Genomic DNA, 20,392 nt, shown 5'->3' on the forward strand with positions numbered 1-20,392 from the left:
GTCAGGATTTGTCAAGGAGAAACTATTTTTGAAATTATTTTAACATATCAAGAAACAAGCCTGGTGCTTCACCCCCTGGGGTAGAGAAGACTGCCCCTCATCCACCTACCAAGGCTGGACCAGGGTGTGCAGCTCTAGGATGGGAGGAGGAAAGGCGCAGTGGAGCAGAGGCAGGAAGTCCACCCCTCGCAGTCCCGAGTGAGTGGGGATGGAGCTAGGAAATCCCTCCGCCGCTTGGACCAACCTCAAGGGGAATGGGGAGTAAGGGGGAGGGGATGGTGAGCTTTACTAAGGACACAGAAAGAAGACCTCTGCCACAGGCCGCTCGGCAACCAGTGGCCACTCTGTAGAGGAGCAGAGGGAAGGAGAGAAAGTCTGAGAGACTGAGCATTTCACCTAAAGAACTGAGCATTTACAGCACAAAATGTATAATGCAAATTAATGCAATGGGGCAAGTTGACCAAACTGAACTACAATTTAGGAATACCCACCTCTCCCTCAGGGAGACAGGAAAGCTACATTCCCTTTGCCATCTGAGGTGAGTGTGAAGTCTGAACTCAAACTCTGCCACATGGACAGGTGGTGAACGAGGAGCTGAACTAGGATGATGGTCACAGAAAGGGAGAGACAGCCAGCACTGCCTCCTCTGCTCAATTAAAGTTTATTTATTCAAAGTCTAATGGAGACAAAAAGTTAGTAAATAAACTAGGACAGGGAAGCTAAATGCTTCCTCACAACTTTGAAAAGCCTCCAGTGAAAATTATGACTGACCAAAAGAACTGTGTATATTATTTATAGAGCAAGTACAGAATTTTAAAAATGTATATGGTCCTTTGCTTTTTGTTGCTGTTGTTTGTTGTTTTTTTTTTTAATTTCCTCAAGAGGTCCTTGACAGAAAGAAGAACTTAGCAGACAACTCAAGGAGGTACCCTGGCCTACTGCAGAAACATAAACAAAATACTTCAAGAAGGGACAAGACAGATATACCAAGTAAACTTTGAAGGAATTATACAAGGGCAATCCAGTGTTCAATGTGGAATTTGATGGGAACACAGGAAGTAATTCCTCTGTTCTTGAATAGGAAGAAAAAAAGACTACAGTACATACTTCGATGATCTTAGTTTATCAAAGGTGTAGTCGTGTTCTTTTGCACAAAGCATCGGTTTAGAGGTTCCCTACCTTTTCTGGAGCTTTTAGGTTTATATTTTACACATATTTTCTACCAGATTCAGGGAAATAAAGGTTTGAAAAATAAGCAATCTTGCTCTGCTGCTTTAGAAAGCAATAGAAAGATTCTAAACAGAGATGTACCATAAAACAGTCGAGATCCCACCAAACAAATGGCCCCAAACCACTGCACCATAACCGTTCCCGAGGGAGCTTTGGTTAAAATGAAATCTATACAAAAACTAAAGTGACGACAATAGTAGGTTCCCATTTCTCATTTATCAATATGTTTGAAAAGCACCGAGTTATTATTTCCTAGTTTACTTAGAAATTTTAAATCAGACGGTTACTACGTCAGATGTCACAGTGGCTAGATTAAAACCATTGATCATTTCTTGTTTGAATACACCATCTGATACGTTAATTCCCATTAAGGCCTTCATTTTTGTCCTCCCAGAGAGCTTGGAGCTGGGTATCAAATTAAATTGATAAAAATTGCTATATGACGAAGTCTCTTTCAAGGGGATTGACAGCCCCTAAAATGCTCCTCTTTCCCCAACTGTTCATAGCTTAGTATCTGCGGTGTGTGTGTGTGTGTGTGTGTAAGAACACACTAAATATGTGTCTTTCAGTCGTTTCTGTGGAGACATGTAAATCTAGAAAAGTGGATCAGAAATAAAGTCTTACAATCACCTTTCCGTTATAGTTACAAAAGTTGAGGAATTTGACACCTCCAATTAAAAGATTTTAATGTCAAGTTCTGAGACAGGAGACTGATAAAAGGAGCCACAAAGGAGATGGGGAATCAATAGTAACCTTATTACAGATCATGTCTGGTTTGGTCCAGACAGGCAGACTTCATTAATTATGAAGTGTGATTTATCTCTTCACTGCATTAAGCATTGTCAAGACAAAACACACGAAACCATACCAACAACATAGAATGTTTCTGATGTTTCATTCGATTCCCAACATGTCTGTTGGTAAGAAAAAAACCCTTCAGTTCACGCTATTTTATTTAAAGAACCTTGTTTTATTTAAGAGATATTTCAAGTAATGAGTTAGAAGGGACTACTCCGTAACCTATATAAACAACATTCAAAGAAATCAAATAACATCCTCCTTGACAAGACAAAGGATCTTGTTCCTTTCAACTCCCAAAAATACTGTTCTCTACTGGATAAATGGGTTCCCCAGAGTATGCTTTCTTCATTAAACGTGAAGGCAATTAAAATCAAGATTTGTGTGAAGTTGTAAGATATGGCAAGAAATTAATTTCAAATAGAAAGCAGAGACAAAGGAACTGTACGGATAAGAATAAATTCCTGTATAATCTCTGAACAAGTGGCGGCTGCCAGCGAGTCCACCGCCTTGTAGATGGACAACCAGACTGTCTGTAACATTTTCTTTACGGTTCCTTCTTCTCTCTTTTTCATTCCCTGTGACTGCATCTTCAATTTCATTACAATTATGGGAGCATAGTCCATATTACAGAAAAATTGTAAAATCCAGGAAAACACTAGCTTGTCTTTTTCAAAAACTCTTGTTGTGATAAGAACACTTAACATGAGCTCCACCCTCTTACCAAATGTTAAGTGCATGATACACTCCCGACGGCCATGGGTACAATGCTGTTCACAGACCTCGAGAGTGTATTCACCTTACGTTATGCCCACTGAGTAACAACTCCCTACCCCCCTCTCCCCCCAGCACCAGCTAACTACCATTCCAGTCTTTGATTTTATGAATTTGACTGTTTTAAATACCTTATCTGAGTGGAGTCAGGCAGTACTTGTCTTTCTGTGTCCGACTTATTTCACTTAGAATACTGTCCTCAAAGTCCAATGAAAAATCTTTTAAAGAGAACTTTCTTTTTATGTCACACTTCACAAAATGTTTACATTTCCAATGTGTTCTCACTATAGAGGAAGAATGGTGACTCCTTGGTCTCTATATGTTAGTATAGAGCTCATAAAAATTTTTAAATTTAACACTGAAACAGACAGTAAATCTGAAACTGATGAAGATAGAGATGAAATATTGCTTTCCTTAATGTTAAAAGACTTGTACAAATCACTTTAATTTAAAAAGATGATGAATTTGACACATATATTGATAGAAGACAGGGAAACATAGTGCTGAAATGTCAGAGCAGATCCATTCTTAGGAGTATTGTGTATTATAAAGAATACCCAGTCATTCAGTAGAATCTCTTAAACTTTGGTGACATAATCCTTATTTTCTCCCACCAGCCTTCAATTACATGAGAGAACAAGCTCGATCTTGATAGCTGATTGTTAACAGTGGATGCATTCAAGTTTACATAAATTTAAAGCAAAATATTTCAATTTTCTGTTTTCTGAAGAAATAATATAAAAGATACGTTCAGAATCTTGTAATCAGATTTCTTTGAGTGGCATTTGATCTATTAATTACAGTCTTCCTTATTTTAAGCTCATTGACTCTGCCTTTTAATATACACCAAAGTATGCCAAAATATTTTCCACTGGGACACTGTTCAGAGTTACAGGGAGTTCATGGGGAGCAAGAATCAGAAACAAGATATCTATGACTTCGAGCAACTTTACATTACTATTATTGAAGGTATCTGGGTTTTATCGGTATATTAATCATTCATCTACATAGCACACATCACTAATTTTCCTGATCTGGATTGCAGAAAGGAAAAAAAAAAATGGGCAGAGAGACTACCTAAGCTGCCATCCTGGTTCTGTCATTAATTTGATGTACCACAAGGTTTCCATTTTCTCATCGGCAAAATAAAGGTGCTCCACAGGTGGTCTCTGAGTTCTCTTTCACTCCAACCTTCCCATAGTCCACAATTCTGAGCATGACCTTTTACTGCTCAAAAATGTGTAAGAACTCCTGCGGTCCAAACTTGGATTTCCCAAAATACGTGCTTCCCATGTCTGAGCATGTTTCACCCTGTGAAGTCCACTTACAGCAGATTCCATCTTAACTTTACCTTTGAAATGTAACTCATTCTTAAAGGTCTAGCTCAAAGGCCAATGTTTCCTTGAAGTTTTCCTAATCCCTAAACCCCAAACTGGCCATACTCTCCTTGAACATCCAAATAATTTGGTTACATATTTTTAAATATCTATCGTCTATCACCTTAGTAACTATCTTGATACACTTCATCTTTTCTACTAAATTATAACCTCCCTACGGGAACAAAAGTCTTATTTGTCTGACAACACTCATTCCCGCTCTCCATACCAGTCCAGTCCTGATTTTGAACAGCCCTCCCCGCTGCCCCCCCGCCAATCTGCCTAGTCTAAGAAGATGTCTGTACTTCTACTCTACTTCTGAATGATTTTGACACCTGTCTTCCTAAGCTAGGTCCCAGGCTCAAAGCTCAGCAGTTCCAGGATCCAAGAAGTTACCACAAATAGGGTAAAACCACAATTTGGACAGTTAGTGGTAATCATAGAAGCCATTAGGACAATCGAGGGACCATGGGTAGGGTGACCATAATGAATTAATCTAAATAGGGACACTGTTCAGAGTTTTATTAATAATTACAGGGAGCATTATTAATAATTGTGCTGGGACAACAGGTGTATAAGCAAGGTCCATCCCAGGAAACTTGGGATGTGTGGCACCCTATGCATGGACATTCTTTTCTAGTTTCCATATAGGCGTACATGTTCACATTTCCATCGTTCATTCCTTCTCCACATTCTCTTTGCTCACAAAGATACTGGCATATTTCTGATATACCAGTTTACTCATAGAATTTAGACACTGGAAAGTCATCACAGCCTTGGCAGCCCAAGTACATATCTGTCCACTCTTAGGAGACAGCACAGTCCTAAGAGGACCTAAGAGGAGGGGACGCTTCAGCCTGGACACGGCAGTGACACAGGCATTCCAGAGGGGATTTCCTAAACTACCCTTACTTCTCATTTGGAGTCTTCAAATGAAAAATGGGAAGTCAAGAAAATGAAGTAAGATCTTATTTCTAAGGTTAATTTTGGGTTAACTTCAACATAACATTACAAAAATAAAGAGCTATTTTTAAAGTTCCAGTCTGTGCAAGACCACAGTATATGTCCCATCAATATTTAACCTATTCCTTGAGCTAGCTTTAATAAATTGTCACAGGTGAGAAACCATTAAGTCACTAAAAAAAGGACTAAAGAAAAAAAAATCACAAGCGTTACAATATTGCTACAACAAAATTCTAATTTTTAAAATTCAAATTGCAATAATTTGAAAGCATGTTGAATACTTTATAGCTTAGTTTAGCAGATAAATTTAAAAACAGAACAAATCAATAAAGGCAGGGGTATAATACAGCACGGCTATTTCAATTAAACATTACGTAAGAGTAATTTCACAATTTAAAAAACTTAAACAAGTTAATATATTCTGTCATCATTTCTACAACAACACACATTGTTCAAGTTATATGCAAATAAGAGTTATATATTAAGTTTATCATCGACCAGTCCAGGAAGAGGAAGAAGCAGGGAACCAAGGCACCCTGAGGGATTCCTGTGCCAACTATTGAGGTGGAAGCTGCGAAGGTTGCTGTGTCTCTGTGGCTCTTTAACATAGACCTTGAGACTTAGCCACAATCACACTCCTGCTTTGGATTGCCACGTAGCCCCTGAACAAGGTCCTGGATACTAACCCTTCTCCATTCTATCCTGTTCTCACCTACATAGGGCACCACCAGCCCACTTGCAGAAAGTTCTTGTTAAAAAGGTTACCGTGAAGAAAATGTCAGCGTGTGAATGCCACAGCGATCAGTGAAATACCTAAGGGGGCAAGTTATGTTAGATTTGGTCAGGGAAATCGGTCTGTAAAACGTCTGATGGTTTTATCTGTGGCTGAAGCTTAAAGGGCATTTACAAATATCAGCTAGTTGTCTTCTCATAAAACTGTAAGAGGTGGGAACTAACTAGGTAGCTTGAGTCACAGCATGAAAAAGCTCTTCAAACGACTTCACTTTTCCCTTTTTTCCTACCTTTCCATTCCACCACCCCCCCCCCCCCCCAAGCTAAGCAATAGCTGCATAAGCTTCCTATGTTGATTTCATTCCCCAGCTGCCTCCTTTACCCTTCTAGGCAACTGGGCGGTCCCTGAGGACACAGGCCCAGCATGGTGCTTCCCCTAACCAGACACATTTGCCCTTGGCCTTCCTTCTTTCTGCAGGTGGACTGCCACTCGCTGTGGCTTGCCTGCAGCGTTGGATGTTCGCCTGCAGTGTTGAATGTTCTGTCCTTTCCATCTCTGACACTATCATGGACTCAAGGTTGGAAACAGGGAATAACAACCATCTGCTACAATGTGTGGCTACCGCATAGGAACCTATGAACAAGATCAAATACCACTTTTTTAAGGGAATGAACTGATAAGCTCTTTAAAATATTCCATTCTTCTGGCCTGTACTTCCAAGAAGCGAAGAAAATCACGAACAAAAGTTCTTCAGAAAGTTTGTTTTTGGCAATAGCACCCCATGGTCAAGTCAATTTGTGAAACAGGGCATACTTCATTCATCACCCTCTAGGGAACTCACTGGGTCAGCAAATAAAAGGCCCTGAGAATCCCTGCGGTAAACACGTCTGATTAATTTATCCTTGAAACCAGTGTTTCCCCAAAATTATTTCACCATAGAACCCTGTCTCCCATGTGACATTTACGGACATCCTAAGAAACCAAGGTTCCTCAGAACACACTGTGGGAAATGCTGACCTCAAGTATTTTTCTTTTCCTTGAATTGTATGAATTCCTCTCAATTGCAGTTTTGAGATCAATTTTAAAAAACAGTCAAACATGATATTTTTGTTAAAGTATATGATGCCCATCTTGTTCTGTTTTTGACCGCGGCAGGCTACATCAGAAGCAGCCTAGTGTTTTGTGGTCTCAGCTCATGCTTTTAGTGCGGAGGAGGTGGTAGGTGAAGCCTCTTATCCGTGAGCATTCTGAACAGTAAAGACTGACAGCCTGGCCCATCTGGGAGGGGTGTGTCCAGCACGACCCTTAACCCTGACAGCTACAGCTACTTTGTGAGCTTGAAAGGGGTGCTGTTCCCCGCCTAAATTCTCCCTTAGAATTATGGTAAGTTCAAAAGTACAAAAACAGCAGAATGTGATTAAGAAAATGCAAGATACACCTTCAGTGTAAATATGTAATATTCTAGGTGTCCTGAGGATACCTCATTAATGTTAAGCTGATTACAAATTATAGGTATCTCAGAGCACCTGCTGTTAGGAAGGAAACCATTGCACAGCACAGAGTTATGTGATGGAAGCACCTGCTCCTTATGGCTCTTAAAATTTACTTGGAAAAGAAATTAAATTTCTGACTTTTACCAGTTCGAAAAATGAAAACAAAATAAAAATGAGTGAATCGATGGCTAGTTGCAGGGGAAGAGAAAAGAACAACAACAAAAAACTCTTTACTATGTATGTGTGGAAAATAGTATACCCTACCAATCCAGAAATAGCTCTTGAAAAGCAAACTACTATTTAGTCCGACTGAAGCAAGTGTCTCTGAATCCTGCTTTCTACAATAACAACAACAACAACACACGAAACACTTTCCAATACAGCAAGGTCAGAAACATAATTTTTCCAGTGTAGGTAAATGAAGCATGAAGAAGAAAGCACCTCTTAGCAAGAGCTCTTGATTACATCTGGTATATTCTCTTGAGATACCTCTCTTACCCAGGCTACATTAAAGTACCAAAAACTACTCACTGTGTCGTAAGTTGTGACAATCTTCTTTAGAACCTCAGGCACGATTCCCTGCAATTCCATTGTGGGATACTGATCACTGAGATTCAGGACGACCAGGGGTGTGTTGTCAGGCCCCAGAAAGCGGGGAGACACCGCCAACATGCACTGCATGAGATTGGCCACAGAGGAGAGGCCACACAGCTCCTTGAATGACACCACTGCATTCTGTTAAATGGAAAGAAAGGAGACACTTTATCATTTAACCAGGTGCTTTCATTTCTCATGGATATTATAATTGATAATACGTGATTATACTTGAACTGCCTAGTACAAGAGTTATTAGCAATGTTATGACAGAATTGGCAAACGATTCCTTTACCCTGCGAAAAATGGCTATCTTCCAAAGTAAATACAGTTATAGATATTTGTAATGCTGATCTATTAAAAGTACAGAAAATGCAAACAAGTTAAATTCTTCTCAAGGGCAAAGCCTCTTTTCAGATCAAAGTTCACAGCAGTGCTAAGGCTGACACGCATTTATGAGCAAACGAAAAGAATGGCATCTGCATTCAAAGAAGCTAAAAGATTAAGAAAAAAAGTCAAATCCAGTGTAAAATAAGTATCAAGAATGCCAGCCGTCCAAAAAGGATAGGAATATTTGTGAGGTAAGAACATGCATGTCCCTCACCTGTTTATTCCTGCTGGTTCTGAACCTAAGGGAACTCTGAGGACGCCGCAGTTCACCAGCAGGTCTGCCTGCGGCTGACCCCTAGCCGTGTCTCCACTGATCTCAGTGCTTCTCCCCCTCTCTGTTTTTTCCAATCAAGAGAGGTATGCCATTAAAATGTCCATTAAAGAAAACCCTTCGACACCATACCATGTCACGAGTTGGCATTATTTAAGGACTTACCAAGTGCTAAGCTATGGTAGGCATATTTAGGAAGCATTTAATCCTCTCAACAAGCCATGCTGTGGACGAGGAAATGGAGCCTCAGCCCCTCTCTCTTACCTCAGGTCACACAGCTGGTAAGTGAAGGAGTCCAGATTTTATCTGAAATCTGTTGTTGCTGAGGTGTATGCTTCTGCTCAGTATAACAGCAGGTAAATTCTAATCCAAATATGAGTGGGGCATGTTATTGTAGGCACCCCTGAGTCCTGATCTGGGCTGAGCATGGCGGCCAGTGGAGAGGGGTGTAGGCCCTCCATGCCCCCGGCCTTCTGCTCTCAGGTTCCCCCGGTTCTTGGCAATAAGCAACACTTCAGTTTTAAATGTAAACATTTTCTTTTTATTAGTATTGCTTTAGACAGGACACCAAACCAGGTGTCATTTGGCTCAAAAGCACTTCATGGTTGACTGCTTACAACAACACACCATTGTTGTCCTAGCTAACGTGGGTCTCCCAGTCACTCTGTCACACCTTCCTGTTTCGTCTTCTTCACAGCGCTGGCCTGTGTGTGCAGTGGTCCTACTTGTGTATCCACCTGCCCACAGGCTGTCTCCCCTCCCCACTGCCCATCCCCAACTACAGTCCTCTGCTTATGGCGTCACTGCTGCATCCTCAGGGCCTAGACCAGGGGTGTCCAAACTGCGGCCCACGGGCCAACTGCGGCCCGCAATCCATTTTTTATTGGCCCGCAGCAAATTCCAAAAATATATTTAGTTTACTTAAATAAACCAGGTGAGGCAATACGTACTTCACCTCGAGGGAGTGGCCCGGCTGTTTGTGTATTTCACCGCATATGGCCCTTGGTAAAAACGTTGAAAAAAGTTTGGACACCCCTGGCCTAGACTGTCTGTACACGGCACTCAGTACACATCACCACCAGCTGCTCTGTTGGGGCCGGCAGAGACACATGGCTCTAGAAAGACGATGCCTCAAGCTCTGGCAGTTCCTCAAGGGAGTTCTGTGTCACATGCACAACAGCAGCCACGGGGCAGGGGACAATGTGGCTTGTTCAGAGCTGAGGGTTTACCAAACCCTTTCACCCTCAGAAATAAGGGAAAGCCCTTGACGCTTCCGATATACATTTACTTTGCAAGAAAAGAAAATGCAATTTCTCTATTGTGGGAAGGTCTTTTGATTAATGAGGTATCCATAGAATCAGTGGAGGAGTGAAATATGTTGATTTTCTAAGATTTTACTTGCTGGTGGCATTTTCCTTATAATTATTTTATATATACATATAAAATGCCTATATATATATCACTATATATATATACACATATATACATATGTGTATATATATATCACACATACACACACACTCATACATATAATCAGATGTATATATTTAATAAACACGTGCTGAGGAACAGTCACGCACATGGCACCTCTCTCACTGGGATGGATTAGAGCCCGTATCCCTGTGACGTGGGCCTTGGCTGCCCATTGCTGTATCACTCATGGGCCCTAGCAAACTGCTAGACGTGTGGACGATCCTTAATTACATACATCATTCTTAACTAATTGCTTGTAGTTATTGTACAGTTCAGAGGTAATTATTCTCTTAGACTTCTAATTGATATGCATACCACATCTTTTACTTAAACAATTAAATAGATAGCCTGTAAAATCAAAACACAAACACATTGGCTCATTTACGCTTCCTATTTTCCCAGCACAATAGCTCCCCAAGAAAGGACTGGAACACGTCCCCTTTACTTTGATGGGTCATCAATTTGTGTTCCAGCTAAGGAATAGTCAGAAAAAAAATCAGAGATTCCCATGAACACTACCAGAAAAAAATGTGGAACTGTTAAGCATTAGTTAACAGGGTCTAGGATGTGGTATGTGAGACAGCAGCAAGGCTGGTTTATTCTAACACGTTATCAATATTCTCAACACCAGCTGTTTTGGGAAATTTAAATGATAAAAAAAAAACGTGACTAGTGGTCAACATTTTAATAACCAATTGGAATTTACACATAATTTAAAATCAAATATACTACCATAAAAAAAACACACAAATCCTCCAATATATCCATAGACTATGTACGTACGCACTAAGAAGAACAACCATGGAGAAAATACTTAAACACGAGAACGTACCTGCATGTTCTCTCTCAGATCTGTGGCATCCCGTATAGGCAGCTGGGCATTCTTGAACACCTCATCTACAGTTTTAATCCACAATGTCCTCAAAGACGCATATTCCCTGGATTTCTTCCCTTTTCTCACAGAAAGGCCCCTTTTATGAGGTTTCCCTCCTCCTCTTCGGTTAGTAATAGCCACGTGGACAAACAAAGAGGCATGTGCGAGGACCTCTCCAGTCAGGGACTGCAGGGGGACATGGCGGTAGCCTGTCTGTAAACATTCAAAGGGAATAGTGTACTGACCGATAAATTCATCCCCAATGTAGTCGTCATCCAGGACTACAAAACGCACCATGGCCAGTTCCGGTAGGTTGATTTGAAATTCAAAGCTTTCGTCAAAAATGGGAGCATCTCCATTCTGGTTCACCGTTTTTGTCCTTTGTTCTGCACAGTCAGCAGGGATGCCATGAATTTCCACATAGACATAAGGATCTACCACGTCACCTTTGGCACCAGATCCTTTGGGTTTGGGAAAGTTCTGCCCACTGATGATTTTAATGTGAAGAAGCTGAGGTGAGACTCCCGGGACTGAGTCTTTTGTATTGGCACTGAAGAAGGAGACTTCTTCCCTCATGATGGCTGGCCGAAGGACATAGCCACAGTTTCCATTCTGCCTAAACCAGCCGATATTCAGGTCCATCATCAGTCCTGGCGTCTGAAAGTTCATGGCGACGATCTGACAACCACATTTCCAAAAATCTTGAGGGTTCATGTTACTAGAGTCAATCCTCATCGGGTTGGGAAAGACCCTCGCAAGAAAACGTTTGTTGTAATTTACAAAGTCCCCTGGATTTTCATTGGCGTATTTGCTGGCAAGCACTTCATTAAATGAACACACTTCCCAGTACTTCTGAACCTGAAAGGACACCTGGAATTCTTTGAACTGAACTGACTTACAGATGCTGACCAGTTCTGACAGCTCTTTGCAGAGCTGAAATCGCTTGGCAGGCACGTTGTTGAGTTGTTCCACGTTCTCTTTCCCCATCCTCTGAGACATTTCTGCTCCTTCATCTTCATCAGTAACGTCTCCTTCTACTCCAGAGCAATTTGAGGACAGCTTCTTTGCTTTAATCAGTATCTTCCCTTTCAGGACATCGGGGGATGGAAGATAAGATTCCTCAACATTGGGTGATGTTGTGTAGAGCTTCTCTCCTAAAATTTTCTTCATGTGTTGAACCATTACTTTCTGTTGTTTAATAGAACAGTGGTTTTCTAGACACAAGATAAGTGGATACTCTGAAGCAAAGAAGGCATACTTGTTAATAATATCGATGACACTGCGGAAGACTATCTGAGAGGTCATGGTGTGGCCCGTGTAAATGACAGGTTCATTGTCTGGCCCATCCCATACGTCTAATTCAACACTCCGGCAACCCATTTTAAGAGCTCTAATGTATCCTGTGATATCAGAGGGACCTCGGAACTGATCCTCTATTAAATATGTATTATGAGACGAGTTTATAAAATAATGAGACAAGGGTTGCTTCATATCCTGACAGACCTTCTTATGTTCCGGATCAAATATATAACAGTCAGGAGACATAAGGTAATTAGTGAATCCGTCTATGGAGAGCCAGCCCTTTTCCTGGCCCTCTTTGGATGGCTCGTATTTGTGAATAATTTCAAGGCTTATTTCCTCATTTATATGTGCCACACCCTGCTCTGCCTCAAGAAACATCATAAGGTCCTTGGTATCCAGGAATTCTTTATTGCTTGAAAACTGAACTAAAAGGAAATAGATTTCAGGTCTAGTACAAAGCTCATGGAAAACCTCAACAAATTCGTCCTTTGTGACCTCAGTACCAGCTTTGTCTTTGGATTTGTGCAATTCTTTGAACTTAAGCTCAATTTTGCTAGTTTTTAAACCAGGATTGAGGTTTCTGATACACTGCACCGCATTACAAAGAGTTATATGTCCAACATTGTCTACATCCATTTCACTAAACATTTGTGAAACCCAAGAAGTCCTCATGTTGTCTTGGCTACTTTCTAACATATCAAGTGTATGTTTTCCATAAGAAATCAGGTATCGCAGTCCTGTAACCCAGATGTTCGCAACATCTGCCGAGTTGGCAACCAAGTCAAGTGACTCATAATTCTCTCCATATATGACTGAAAATGCACAATCTTCAGATATCTGGTCAGAAATGCCATTGCTGCGGAATATGTCCGTATTTTTTCCTGTTCTCACTTCCTTGATGGATTTAATATCAATCTTGGCTTTCTCCAAATCCTTCTTAGATGGTTCCCACCTCAGGCTCTGCATGTCAGCATCCAGTAAAAAATACCTATGGTAAATTCGAGAGTTGGAGCGAACCTTTTTGAGTTCAGAACCCTCCACCATTGAATTGATACAGTCACTTGCACTGCTGATCTTCTTCTCTGTCGGCATGCTACTGAATGAGACTGTCTTCTTCCGTTCTCTTTTCTGTTTGGTACCATCCTGGGGCGGAAAAACAGAATGTGTTAGAATAGCATAAATGTAGGTTTCATGTTCAAGCCTAGGAATAAATATGTAATTTCCTTGGGAAAAAAAAAATCATACAATTAGGATTTCCTATGCTGTGTCCTATGATGGGTAATATTCGTTCACTTCTAAAGCTTAGAAGTGGCCCTGGAGTTGCAGCCTAATACAACCAGGTAAGGAATCATTATTGAATAACTGCAATCCCTGGGCGCCAAGAAACACAATTTCAGTAACACCCAATAAAATCTTGTAGAAAGCTGGCTACATAATTTGCAGGCCTCCGGGAAAAAGGAAAATGCAGGACTCCTTGTTCAAAAATTATTAAGAATTTCAAGAAGGTGACAGAAGAGCATTAAGCCAAGTGCCGGGCCCTTCTGAATGTGGGGCCTGTACACCCGTGATGCAGGCCCTGTTTGTACATACATCTCCTACACGAGTGTTTCTCAAAGGGCTATCACGAGACCACTTGCCTCAGAATCACCTGGGTTACCTGGTAAAAATGCAGATTCTTAGGCTCATGGGATCAGATCTTTAGGGGGCAATATCCAGGCATTTGCATTTTAGGCAACACTCTAGGTGATGGGGATGCACTAAAGTTTGAAAACCACTTCCTGACCACTTAGACTCACTAAGCTGTCTGGGCTATTTCTGGAAATTACATAGGTCACATGACCAAAATCAGCTCAGTATGAACCATGTAATAAATGAGCAGACACTGTAATCCGAGCAGAAATTCCTGGCCCCATCCCAGTCTCATATTAGATTAGTCCTTGTTCTAAATACTTCAGATAGAGACGATTTCACTGTTGCAGTTGTGTTAAGTCTGGGTGGGAGGCCTAAATGACAATTACGGCTGGAGGGGCTTCTAAAATTCCAGAGTTGATTTATTAAAGCTTATTACCATGCACCAGGCTAATGCTCAGAAGAATGTCACCTAAGCACTTCCAATATTAACACAACCAAGTACAAAATTTCACGCAGCATCTATTTCTAATTTACATCACCAATAACACAGTCCTCAAGTTTCCTACGTAATGTAACAGGTGCCCACCTGAAGGAGCTGACACCACCACATCCACATGTGGATTTAAGTCCTTTCCCTGGACAGATGCTTTCATTAAAAAAGAACTAAAAAAGAATTGCTCCAGTGACCTCACAACTTTCATAATTTTAACCTGAAACATGTTATTGCCTTTCAGGAGGTGTATAAAATTTGTGATAAATGTTCAGTAATTCATTATGTTCATAAATTAGGGAAGAGAAATGGAGGTTGGGATTATATAACTTTCATAGGAATAAGGAAAAGAGCATGAAAAATACTATACAATTCTAACTTTCCTGCTCTGGAGAGAATCTATTTTGAATAAAATCTCTATAAAGCAATTATGCCATTCTCTATGCCTCAGATTTAAAACCACTTTTACTTTTTGACTACCTATACTTCCAAAAGCAATTTGCAGAAGGTAATTAAACTTAAACTTTCAATCATATGAGTATCATTTCCCTCAAAGTTTCAAAATGAACCATAGAGGCTTTTGTGACTTGAATGCTAAGATAAAATACAAAAGCCACAAGGCAGAGTATTTCTTTACAACTGTATCCTCAGAATAATAAAGTGTAAAAGACATAAAAACTGTGGTAATTGTATTCATAAGATATATTGTACTATAACTGCTCCAAACCCCTAAAGTATAGATTGAATTCTATCTATTAAAGCAAGTTGGCATGAAATTTGTAATCAGCCACGCATAAGGGCATGAAACAAATGTATAATTTCCTTTTTTTTTTTCCAGAATGAAGGCTGTCTTTACCTTTAATAAAGAAACATTTACCTTTAATAAAGACAACGTACTAATTAAGGGAATTTTATAATCTTTAAAAATTATATCTCAAAGGTGCCACTAGTCAAAATAAGTCGCAACGCTAAATGGAGGTGCTCATACATTTATCCATTAAAATATATATATATATATATATATATATATATATATATATATATATATATAATTTTCTCAACATTGCAATCTTTTATTGTCATTTTAAATATATTGATCAATATATGACTACCATGTTCTCATTTATTGCAAATGATATATTCCAAATTCGTATGTTTCCTTGTCATTAAGAGGGAAAAAGCCGAACTGCAAAGCAAGTTAACACATACACACATGCTCCTACACCACATCTGTGGGACAGGCAGCAGCTTATACAGCATCTTTGTGGCTTTAAAAACAATGGTGTTGTAAAGATTTTGTAGGGTGTCAGATGGGCACTTGTCTTTATTTAGGGAGACCACTTCATGGATGGTGTAGATGCCTGACCACTGCACTGTACACCTGAGGCTGAAGTGCAGATAATTATTTTTTTAAATGCAAGCAAGCAAGCAAGAAAGAAAGAAAGAAAGGGAAAGAAAGAAAACAAGGCCTTGCTTTTGACAAGCCAGCCCAGGAATGACGGGTGCGGTGACTTCAGATCACTGACTGCGGACACGTGAACATGACGATCACCCAAGCACAGGCGGCTGTAATGACAGCAGGGACTCCCCTTACCAGACACTTCCTGTCTCTCCTTCCCTCTCTATCAGCTGTTGCCTAGACCCAACCTGTCCTCTTCATTGGCCTGAATGAAAATGTTTGTGTCTCCTTCCTCACTAGCAGAGAAAGCCACTAAGAAACAGTGATGGAGGAGCGTGCTTGCTTAGAGACCAAAGAAGGAGAACACATCACTAGATAAACCCGAATCTCTGGTTGGAAGCAACAGGTGGATGTGAAAACAAGCTGGTCCCCCATTGCCAAGATGAAAGGAAGGGGAGGACAGAGGCACTTGTGTAGGACGGAACTAGAAGTGAGGTTCAAAAGCAGGAGCTGTAGGTCCGCAACTTGCCTGACTCCCAGAACCTTTAATCCCACTCCTACCCATTTCTACCTGGCTTCACTTTTTAGCCCAGCAGTGATCAAGTGCTTGCATAGGCTAAGTAGCTGAGCCTTAATGTTAGTTTAAATTTGACAGTGAAAAGTGATCCCACTACTTGTGCTGTCCATATAGTTGTTGTTGTTTTTTTTTAACTAAAACTAAATGCATATAACTTTTATGTACTAATCACCTAAAACCAGAGGAAAAAAACACAAGTTTCTGCTGAGATGGTGGTGCCTCAAAATACTTACTAAAAATAGTTTCAGAGCTGGTACTTATATTGTAAGTACTTGTCAGCTAAAGCTTCCCACTGGTGAAGACAACAAAATGTAAACTGAGTCCACAGGTGCGTTTCTGCTACTTTATCAGCACTCTTTAACATCACGAGAAGGAACAAAAAACAAAGGTCCAGTTTGGAAAAAAACCAGCTTCCAAAAGAACCCCGAAATTTTGAATTCTAGATAAACAATCTTAAAATTTTGAACTGGAAAGAGGCTTAAAGATTCATTTATACATTTAACCAACACTTATTTACAGAGTAAGAATTTTGTACCAGAAGTGATTTTTAAGAATGCAATGAAGTAGAAAGAGGCTAAGCAAACTCAGCACAGCAAATTCAAGAAGAATAAAAATGTCTACAGAGCTTATATTTGACACTAAAAATGGAAATAGCCACAATGAGCTCTACGGAAAAACATACATATTTCTAATAAGACTGCCTACTTTGTTTAATGGAAGTTTGTGACTACCCTTTGGCCACTAAAACTACCATCTGGGATATGTAAGAGGTAGTAGCAATTTCATAAATGGGAATGGACAATTTCATAAATTCTCATTCTGAAGTGAGGTAACAAATAGGTGGGCCTCAACTCTTCTGCTGGCAAGAAAGTACTTGTCACTAATCCAACCAATTTAGCTCATTCTGGAGACCAGGAAACCGATCTGAGGAGGGAGAGTTGTGTCTCAGGATACACACAGAGCTGATGTCCTGCTGGATGAAAACTACCTCTTGTGTCCTACTGTCTTTCTCTTGTATTTCAAAACTGATTTGTTTCCATTTTCTGTGTTGATTATTTCTCAATAAACAGCATGAGAAAAATTGAGTAAGTATCCAGATTCAATACACTGGCCAGAACAGTGAACAAGTCTAGGCATTGGGGAGACAGAACAGAGTGGGGAAGGGGATGTAGTATGAAAACAAAGAAGCCATTTATCCTTCTGGTTGGAGTCCAGTTATATACTTTGATTTATGAATAGCATCAAAGAAGGGTATGAGATCTTTATGTTTACTGACGGGGGTCTAGGAGTAAAGAGACTTGAGAAACAAGGGGGTTAAAGAAATTTCTATCCTTAACAAAACGAAACAAAAAAAACCCCAGAAATGACTTGAGGCCCATTAAAGGAGCACAGCAAGGCCTGATCTTTCTTCAGCTCAATAGCAAGAACTCTGAACTGAAAGAATAAGTCTTGCCAGGGACATCAGGGGTACCTTGCAAGGTTTTTCACACATCTTTAAAACTTGGGTGTGCTCTCCAAGGTGAGCCAAAAGTGTGGGAGGGGGATCTGGAGCAAAAATGGTCACTTTGAAGGTCATTTTAGAATATCAGATAAATTGAAGAGAATAAAATAACGCAAAGAAAAGCTAGGTATCGTCAAATGCTGCTTTCTGCTCAGGTGCAAGGCCCTTTAATTGCAAGTAAAGGTGCTTGGCCCACAGACACTTCTCCTCCTGGCTGTCCTCTTCCATGATGGCCTCTGCTGGATTCCAAAAGCAAAGCCCAGCCCAAGTTCAGCAAGCAGTCGATGAGGACACAGGTACACTTCAGATGCTGTCTTACAATGCAGGAGGCTAAAATAGAATGTCACTCCCACCCCAATAAGAAAAAGCCAGACTGTCTATAAAATCATAACTTTTCTTGTACCCATCAGAGAACTGTGGTCACCAGGCAACCAAGAGAACTGATTCCAAAGTGACAAGACCCTCTAAGGAGGGGCAAGGCATAGAAACTATTTCATGTTTAACAGAACACAGGAGGACGAAGCCACCATGGAAGCAGGTAAGAAAAAATCCTCTGAAATCTTCAGGAATTCCTAAAGGCCAAGTGTGGATGAGAAAGGTTAACGGATCAGGTATCAGGTTAACTGATTAGTTGAGAGTAACTGGGAGCCCCGACATAGGGAGAGTTTGTTCTCATTAATGAGCCTTCTCCGCAGGTGCTCCAGAGAAAGACTGGGGGCAGAAAAGAAGAAAGAGCCCCTCTCTGGGTTTCAGGCATGTGGCAAGTGACGCTGCCACCCAGGGACAGCATAAAACTCTCCTTACTTCTCCAACCACCCTCTAAAGAAGCAAAAGTTTAGGCCACTTGGGGAAGGGCGGCAAGCCCTCTTTGTCCTAGGGCTCCTGGAGAAAGGGCAGAAGCAAACTCCATCTACCTCCACAGTCAGCCAAAGATCCACTGACCCAAGGGGTAGAGGAACCTCTCAGACTCCGGAGCCTGCACCAATAAAAGCAGAGCTCTGCTTTCAGAAGGCAGAAAGCTGTCTCCTGCCCAGACTTAGCACAGGTACAGGCGGACTTGGGCTGCCTTGGGGAGCAGAGCAGGAATGCCAAGAAGGGCCCAGCTCTGAGGCATAGGTGCATCGGCTTGCTGAAACTAGGCCGGGAGGACCAAGAATTCCCCAATGCCAGCCAAAGCCTAGCATCCAGTAGCAAGCAGTGTACCATGGAAGAGGGTCAGGACCGTGGAAAGAGATGCTGTTCTGACACAGGTAGTCACAGAGGGAAGCTGAGGTAGCACAGGCACAATGAGTAAACCACTTCGCGACAAAACTCTTTTGGAGAAACACTCTTCCTACTACTGAAATATGTATTCAAAGCAAATGTACAAAACCATAATGTACATCTGTGTCCAATGTAAACTGCAATAAAATTCATCGGTTTTCTGGAGTAATGCAAAACTTCATCAGAGCACCGAGCTCCTATAAACCACACTGGTGCTGCTTTACATTCCAGTGAAAATCCTGATGCTAATGAATTTTCATTTATGATCTATAATAATGGTACTTGAGGGCCCACTGTGGTGTGAAACTGTCAGTGTTTCTCAACTGTGTATATGGTAATTCCTCATCTAGCACATTACAAAGCCTGATTGCCTATACTACAGAGCTATTTCAAGATGTGGTTACATAACTTTAATTGTTAATAACTGGTAACTCAAACTGAATTTGAAAAGGTAGGCAAGTTGAGTCACCTAATGTGAATTCTCAGCTACAAATATGATCAATTCTAAGAATAACTTCTCAATCACAACTTTCCCTCTAAATTAGAGGGGCTCTTCATTATTTCAGGATAGCTTAGGAGGAAGAATTTATATTTCTCATTTTTTTTTTTAATCCCTATCCCTAAATCTGCATTGCTTGGCATTGATGGAAAATGACGGCAATCCAGAGGTAGTCGGGACTCAAAAAGAAGGTTTCCATGGAGATCTGTATGTAGGCAAAGCTACTGCATTGGGCCACGCCCCCTGCAGAGGAGGAGGAATATGAGCTCGGTCAGAAATTTTAATATTTCCACAATTGTTTTGAAATTAGAATTTTTAAGGAAAATTGCTTCCCAAGAACTTATTATGCAATCATCTTCTTTATAATTTTCTTTCTATCTTGTCTAATAGAGAAAACAACCTCTTCCCGGGGACTTTTTTTCATTCCAATGGTTTATTTACATATGAAATTAATGTATGTGTGTGTGTGTGTGTGTGTGTACACAATTAAATCATAAAAACACAGAGAAACAAACTAATGAATCATATAGAAGGGAAACTCAGCTTTCTACAAAATATTCTTTTAAGTTCCAAGACATTCATGAGCCTGAACTAGTCCAGCCTTCAATGTTGTCTCTTCTCCAACCTCACACAATATTTATAGTCTTTACCCTATAATTTAACACTTAATTATAGTCCTCTTCAGTTTCCTAATTGTTTTATGTGGGTTAGCCTTATCTCCTCAAGTAGAAAGTGAAGTTTTTGAGGGCATGAACCATGT

At 40.5% G+C, this 20,392-nt stretch overlaps 1 protein-coding gene across 1 annotated transcript in view; it reads right to left on the reverse strand.

Annotated features, from left to right (window-relative positions):
* PLCL2 (phospholipase C like 2) overlaps positions 1–20,392 on the reverse strand; it is a 176,965-nt gene that overhangs the window by 63,645 nt on the left and 92,928 nt on the right. Inside the window, exons 2-3 of the mRNA XM_033132705.1 lie at positions 10,928–13,414; positions 7,899–8,102 (exon numbers count right to left, since the gene is read on the reverse strand). Coding sequence (XP_032988596.1) covers positions 7,899–8,102; positions 10,928–13,414 — 2,691 coding nt within the window. The remainder of the gene's footprint in view (positions 1–7,898; positions 8,103–10,927; positions 13,415–20,392) is intronic.

This window comes from Rhinolophus ferrumequinum, chromosome 17 (assembly GCF_004115265.2).
Source record: "Rhinolophus ferrumequinum isolate MPI-CBG mRhiFer1 chromosome 17, mRhiFer1_v1.p, whole genome shotgun sequence".
NCBI classification, from domain to species: domain Eukaryota; kingdom Metazoa; phylum Chordata; class Mammalia; order Chiroptera; family Rhinolophidae; genus Rhinolophus; species Rhinolophus ferrumequinum.